Source organism: Lottia gigantea (genome assembly GCF_000327385.1).
Source record: "Lottia gigantea unplaced genomic scaffold LOTGIsca_15, whole genome shotgun sequence".
Classification (NCBI taxonomy): domain Eukaryota; kingdom Metazoa; phylum Mollusca; class Gastropoda; family Lottiidae; genus Lottia; species Lottia gigantea.
The window spans coordinates 791,420-799,093 of record NW_008707797.1 but is presented as its reverse complement, the minus strand read 5'-3'; the positions used below and the strand labels follow the sequence as shown (position 1 = coordinate 799,093).

General features: G+C 32.1%; 1 protein-coding gene across 1 annotated transcript; it reads left to right on the top strand.

The window, feature by feature from the left end:
• Positions 1-636: 636 nt before the first annotated feature.
• LOTGIDRAFT_112143 (hypothetical protein) lies at positions 637-6,682 on the top strand (the record flags this gene model as incomplete). The annotated part of the gene is made up of 8 exons (XM_009050396.1): positions 637-831; positions 3,864-3,962; positions 4,101-4,275; positions 4,576-4,589; positions 4,985-5,084; positions 5,245-5,522; positions 5,878-6,060; positions 6,356-6,682. Coding segments are annotated over 8 exons (1,371 nt in total), but the record flags the coding sequence as incomplete, so codon positions are not given.
• Positions 6,683-7,674: the final 992 nt, after the last annotated feature.

Sequence of the window (7,674 nt, the reverse complement as noted above, 5' to 3'; positions counted from 1 at the left end):
GAACTCACGGCACCTGTTTACCAGTCAACTTACAAACTATTGAGCCAACATTCTAGTCTCTAACTCCTTTTACACATTTTAAATCTAGGATTTGTATAGATTATCGAGAAGAGAAATTGACACAAACCAAATTGAACCTAGGAATAAACAGTGGACTATTGAAACTTACGCCAACTCAGTGACGAACAAACAATTCACCGATTATACCCCTTGACGTCAAACTTCGTTAATCTGTTTGTTGGTACTCCGCGAAGTTTATTTTCTTTTGTGTTTATTTATCTTTTATTCATTTAATGATCTTGTACTTTCTTTCACTCCTTTCAATATTGACTAAAAGATTAAGAAATTAAAAGCCGATGTAAGTTGTTTACATTGAGATCAGGGAATCTTTGGTATTTGACGTCTGAAATGTTTTATGACGTAATTTTAGTTACTTGTTTATATTCAGAAATCAGATCTGTTATATTTAGTTTTAGATTTTATGTTGCTAAAAGTAATCAGTGTGTTTTTGTATGAATTTTCCTTTCAGCCTAAACAAGCTATAACAGAGATTAATGCCACAATTCAGTTCTTCCTAAATTTCTTAATTTCTATGATTTTTGATAACAATAAACTTAATTTGTGCATTTTTTATATTTTTCAGATAAGCAACAGGAATTAGATATCCCTACATTAAAAGTTGATCAAGTTCAAGCGTTGCCAGATCCTGTTGAATCTACTCGACCAATGTCCCAGATTTCTGGGGTCCGTAAACTCAAACACGCTAACAGTTTCACTGGAATCGTGCCCCGCTACGGAGTGGAGACCCCACATCCTAACGAACTGGCTAAGGTAAATAGTTTTTATTATTGATGAAATCTCTACTTCTAGACAACCTGTCCTGATGATGGCTTTAGTGTCCAAAATATGTGTCAATAAGGGACTGCATTAACGAAAGCTATATATGATTTGTTATTTGATGGTCAATTGGCCTTGCTGTACTTGGCCTTGCTAAATGTAGAGCAACTTGGACACAAAACTGAAAAGTGGGACGAAAAGTACAAAAGGGTTGAATGAAACTGGCCTTCCTCAAGACGTCACGGAGGTCATATAAAGGTGGTGGAATGCTGGGAGGTCGTGGAATGCAAGCGAGGTTGTGAGCTGAACATGGGTTGTTAGTAATCTGGAGTAAATAACATCAATAAGAGACTGGATTGTTCAAGATTTAAACTAAGCTGTCGTTAATATCGAACGTTTTTACGTCAATTGACATACACCAAAACAATAACAAACCAAGTTCACCTCTGTCTCCCGATTTTGTACTTTTGTTGGTTAATATTAAAAAATTCTTAACCTCCGTTATTCATAAGTGTAACAAATTGTTATCTATGTGGACTGTCTGAAAGAGATGCTGAGTTGATAAACCTAAATACCAAATAAATTGTATTAGTTTGTGTTTTTCAAAGTCAAACATGAAAAATGGCAAATAAAAATCAAAAAATCAGTGAAATGAAAATCAACTAACAGTCACATACAGCTGGACTTGACTGGTAAATACAAATGAATCAAAAGCCCTTGAACATCTAATAACAATAATCTCTAACCATCAGCTGAGTCAATATTTGGTGTTTGGCAGTATTATTTAAATTTTTCATAAAAATCCAGTTTCAGTAAATACGAGATCAATGGAATGAAAAATACACAAAAAGTTTACAGATTCTAAATCTTGCCTGTTTCCAAATCATTTTTATTGTACCTAATCACCTTGGCAACTTCAAATAGTTTCCGTACATGGAATCTGTTTTTCAAACAGGCGTAATGCAATTGTTTTTTTTTCGCACTGAGTTTGTTCTTTGAAAAAAGGTTGATTTTTGTATTTTTGCCGTGAGATTTGTTTACATTTGATAAGTCTTGACAAAGTTTCAGATTTTCGTGTTTTTTTGGAACTAACGCACTTGGATAATTCAGAGTTAAAAATTGACATCCTCGATAGTATTGTCTGCGGCCATGACAAATAATTCCTCCAGTGTTTTTTATGTTTGGATAAACCTTTTGAAAGTATTTGTTTTTCGAACCATTTCAAATCTTCAACATTGTTAATTTTGCACTTATAAAATACTTGATGGAATGCAAGAATTCAAAAAAATGATTTATGCATTTCTAATGAAGTAAAAACGTGAGGAATATGATAATTTTTTTGACTCAAGAGCTCATTCTTTTCTGATAAATATGTCCATACCTAAAATGAAAAAGTTTCGTGCTTATGACCAAATAATAAACAAAACCAAAAATGAAGAATTATTGGTGTCCAAGTCCACAAGATCTATGTTGTACTCTTTGTGGACATATTTTGGCAATGTAGGTAAAAGGAAGTAAATATTTTGCAGAAAAGTCACGAAGGTTAGCTCGTTACTGTGCTAGTCACAGCTGTAGTTGTAATATTTGATTTTTAACTATGTTCCTCGTTAGTGGGTTTCTCTTGACTTGTGGTCCACCAACCTCTTTTCTCGATCAAATATTGACTCTCGCATTCCGAAGGTTATTAAGGTGTTGACAGAGATGTAAAAAACGAGCGGTAATCTACCCAAACTAACTCAATAGTAACTATTCGTGTCCGACCGTGACTCCCACCCGCTTCAACTCAGTACATTTCTTTGACGTAATTTTTTTAATTTTTGTAAACAAACTTGGCGAAGTTATCTTCGTTAATCTTCTTAGTTGGCCGTTTATTGTGTTTCATTGTTGATCAATTCGTCTAAAACAAACCAAACTATTTCATTTTTAACATCTTGAGAGGATTAATTTTTTAAAGAATTATCTTTTTAACACAATTACAAAAATTCTGCATTGTTGAACTTGCACTCATTAGGATATTTTTTTAGTTTTATAATTGATTTAATCTTCTTAATGATCTAACAACATCTTACAGAGATTAAAATAAAAAAATTTTTGTGTTAGTTTTTAAAAGTAGTCATTCTTTTGTCGATAAAAGTCATTTTTTTTATTAGGCCATTATGATAGTAAATTTAAAATTTGTAAAAGTTTTTCTATACTTAGTTTCTAAAATAGAGTGGGCAGGGGATTTAGTTATTGAAATACACTCATTCTTTATTACACTAATGACACTGTCAGATTGAACATGAGAAGAAGAAAATGTTGTCAGATCACGAATGAGTAAATAAAAGAAACATAATATCTTTGACTGTATTCACTATATTTGTACAGTATTCAAATTGAGTGAAGTAACCCACAGAAAATAAAAATAGATATCAAAAGTTGTATTTAATCAGATTAACAACTATGAATGAAAAACGAAAAAAAACAAAAATTTTGTTTGATTTTGAATCCGAAAATCAGATTAAGACAGATTGACAGAAGTAATTAAAAGTATTTCACAATTTTAAAAATCCAATTTATTTCCCTTAATAGCGTCTTATAATTTATAAATGGACGAGAAATCAAATATATGGGGTAGGGGGTTAATATCGCGGGAATTGAATCTGTTATTTTTATACGTGATCTGTGATTAAAACAATAAGAATATCATTCTTAGGTTATTTTTGATTTAAATCGAGATATTTTACACGAGAGAATTTATGGTTTGCATGTTCTCATGAAACAACGTCATCAACTCTGTTCTCCTTTCAGAGAGTCCACATAGCTAATAATGTTTATTTGGTGTTAAGGTTTATCAATTGATTTCCCTTTTAGAGAGTTCACATAGCTAACATTGTTTTCTAGTCTCCTGTATGTTTTAATACTCAATCATTAGTATATGTGTTAGGGGTATTAAAGGTTAAAGCCCCTGCCCCCCCGAGCAAGCCCCATGGTGAATGAAACGTATATGAAGGTAAATTAACGTAAAGAATATTTTATATTTTCAGTATTTGGGAGATATTGATAAATGGGGTGTTGATATGTTTAAAATTGCCAACTACTCCAACAACAAACCTCTCACCGCTATAGTCTACACCATATTTCAGGTAAGACAGTCATCCATTTGTTTTCTATCCCATAATTATAACTATCAAACTACAGACCATTTGGAACACAGATGGTCAGCATAAAAGGAACTCGATGGCATTTTTTGATGTTTCTAAATTTTCTGTTTTATTTTCCAGGAACGAGATTTGTTAAAGACGTTTAAAATCCCAGCTCCCACTCTGATTACATACATGATGCACCTTGAGGAGCACTACCATCACGATGTACCGTATCATAATTCGATCCACGCTGCAGACGTCACTCAATCTACTCATGTTCTACTCTCAGTTCCTGCTCTCGACGTAAGTTTTGGTTTCATTCTTAGGCTCGGAGGATAGATTCTCAAAATATTAATCTGAATTCATTAAGAAACAAAAATGAAAATAAATACGCAAGAATTAGACTTGTACGGTTTTCAGTTGTAGGCATTGGCCTTGTTCAGTAAGTTCACCTTCTTTGCTCATTGAATTTAAGTCCAATTTTGGAAAGTTACTGTCCTTTCTAATCTAAATGTCCTGATGAGGATTGTGTATCTGAAACATGTCGGCAGTATAAAATGATCTCTCAACCAATTAGCAACAATACAGAAACCTTATTAAATATTCAATATAGATTTACCATATTTTGTTTGTAATATTTCTATTGAGAAATTATAAGGAATGCAGTAATTTTTCTTGATTTATTGGCTCAGGTTTTCGCTAGGATCTAGGCAGCATGAGGCTATAAAAGCTGCTTTTTTTAAAATTATTGCTTGATCACTAAGCTTTGCTTGTTTTTGCTGGAAAATTTGTGGTAGCTTTGATATTTCTTGGCACTACTTTAGTACACATTGTGTGGGAAAAGGCTTGATATATTTTAGATTATGAATCTTTATTAAGTCTAAATAAATTTTGTTCAAGTTTTCTTATAGTAACATACATTGACAAAAGATAGTCATATTTCAAAATTGTAAATTGACGTCTTTTATGAAATTGTTTTGAAATGTTCCGAATCTTTAACTTTGTCTTATTCTTTATTGCAGAATGTTTTTACTGATTTAGAAATTTTGGCGGCAATATTTGCGTCTGCTATACATGATGTTGATCATCCTGGTTTAACCAATCAGTATCTTGTAGCTTCAGGTAAGTTTAGAGCGCCATCTATTATTTCGTTATATAAAAGGGAGATAGCATATTGAGTGATATGACAAGGAGCAAGTAAATTTGATTTAAAATCTAATAACATTATGATCTTTATGTTTTTTTAATGCTTGATTTTAAATGTTGTTTTTAAAATTTTCAGGTTCTGAATTAGCGTTGATGTATAACGACGAATCTGTGTTAGAAAATCATCATTTAGCAGTGGCATTTAAACTTTTACAAGAAGAAAATTGTGATATTTTTGCAAATTTGGGTAAAAAACAGCGACAGACATTAAGAAAGATGGTAATTGATATGGTGTTAGCAACAGATATGTCGAAACACATGACGTTACTTGCCGATTTAAAGACGATGGTAGAGACAAAGAAAGTTGCTGGTTCAGGTGTTTTATTGTTAGATAACTATACAGATAGAATACAGGTTCGTCTTGCTTTTCATTGGTTGATATTTATATTGCGGACCAGTCTTTTGTGCTTTTGCTACTTTGTATTGAGGCTGTACAACTATTTGTCTGGCCTTTTCATTGGCTGGTATTTAAATTGGGCAAAGATCATTGGTTACATTTTATTTGGCAATATTGAATTTGATTGGTTAATATTTTTACATGGCTATCAGTGATTGGATCATTCCCTATTTTTGACTTTATTATAAATATGGTTACATTTTATAGATTAATGTACATATTTTTTTTTCAACGAAGACAATTTATCCACCATTTTCCCTGTGTAACTAGTAAATTGTTGCCCCATGTTTATAATCTGTTTTGTTCTTTCAGGTTTTACAAAATATGGTACATTGTTCAGATTTGAGTAACCCCACAAAACCATTAGAATTATATAAAATATGGGTGGACAGGATTATGAACGAGTTTTTTGAACAGGGTGATGCAGAACGTACTCGTGGGTTAGATATTAGTCCTATGTGTGACAGACAAACGGCTACAATTGAAAAATCTCAGGTATGCATTGACTTAATTTCATTGTTTTCATTGGTTAAAAATGACATTTTCTCTCGAAAGTGGCTAAAGACTCGCAACTGACTGAGTTATTGATAAAGCTATTTGAATAAAGTGAACCACTGTCACTGCTATATTATTAAGAGGGGCATTGTTTAAAAGATGATGCTATTTCTGTATGTAGAAAAAAATAAATATTTTCTGACTTCAGAAATTGTATTCAATATATCACTTTGTATTTGATATTTTCCTTTCATATGTTTGAAAATTACATTTTGTGTTTATCTTTTTTTTGCAGGTTGGTTTTATAGACTATATTGTTCACCCGTTATGGGAGACGTGGGCCGACTTAGTTTACCCTGATGCTCAAGACATACTCGATACATTAGAGGACAATCGTGATTGGTATCAAAGTATGATCCCCGTCAGTCCCTCGTCAAGTTTCTGTCGGAGTAGCGGAGAAATCGGAGAGGACAAAGAAGAAGAAACGAAATTTCAGTTCCCCATGGAAGATGAGAAAGAGGGAGATTCTGGTGACTCATTAGTGATTCGCGTAACGGATAGTCAAAAGTCGGGACAGGAATCGAAAGGTTCAAAAGATAATCGGCATTTGGATAAGAAATGAGATGGGTGTAAACTTATGTTATTCTCTTAGCAACAAGAGATGTATCATGTCATCATATCGCCACGGTAACAATTGTCATCAGACACCAGAGGATGCTGGGAAAAAGAAAATGGCGATGTGATATGAATTGTGGGATCTCAGGAAGTTATAAGATAATTTACAATCTTTTTCACGGCCAAAACAGTGACGGCAAAATATCTAGGTAACTCTTGACGTTTTGTGTTCCTTGTATCCTAGCAATGAGTACCTACTTCCTGTTCCCATTAAGATGCATTATGGGACAACAATGTGATCATTATGAAACTCTGTGCTGTGCTCCCTGAATGAGAAACTTTATAGGAGAGATTGGAATGACAAGAGCTGATTTCATTGGTTAGTTTGAATTTTTACTGACCAATCGTATTGTTTCAGCTTAATTTAAATTATCTGTGGTAAATTGTTTCTTTTTTCAACTTAACTGTGATATTGTGTTTATCAGTTAGTTGAAATTTTAATTAATTAAATTGTTAATGAACTTTTTTTAATTAGAGACTGAAGTAGATTTAACGTTGATTAACTCAAATGTTTACAGAATACGGAATTTTTTTTCAGTTAATTTGATATTGTGTTTATTTAGAAATCATCTTAATTCTAACTTTTGAAAAGAAAATTTTACATTTGTGCGGTGTCATTCCATTATTAATTGTTGAGCGAATGTATGTGTAAAATTATGCGTGTGCATGCATGAAAATTACTTAATTGAGAGAAAGAATGTATGATAGGTTTAGCATCTTGTTTTGTTTTTGTTAATTTATTTATTAATTCATCATCTGATGAAACCTTATCATTATTATTAATAACGAAAAAAATTTGTTCAAGTTTTTAAAATTAATTCATGTTTGTATTTAATTTGTCGGAAAAAAATCTGTCGTTTTAGAAATTTGACCAATTTAACAGATCTTCGAAAAAGGTATCTGCCTTAGACATGTTTCTTTAGTAGTAAAAAAAGATTT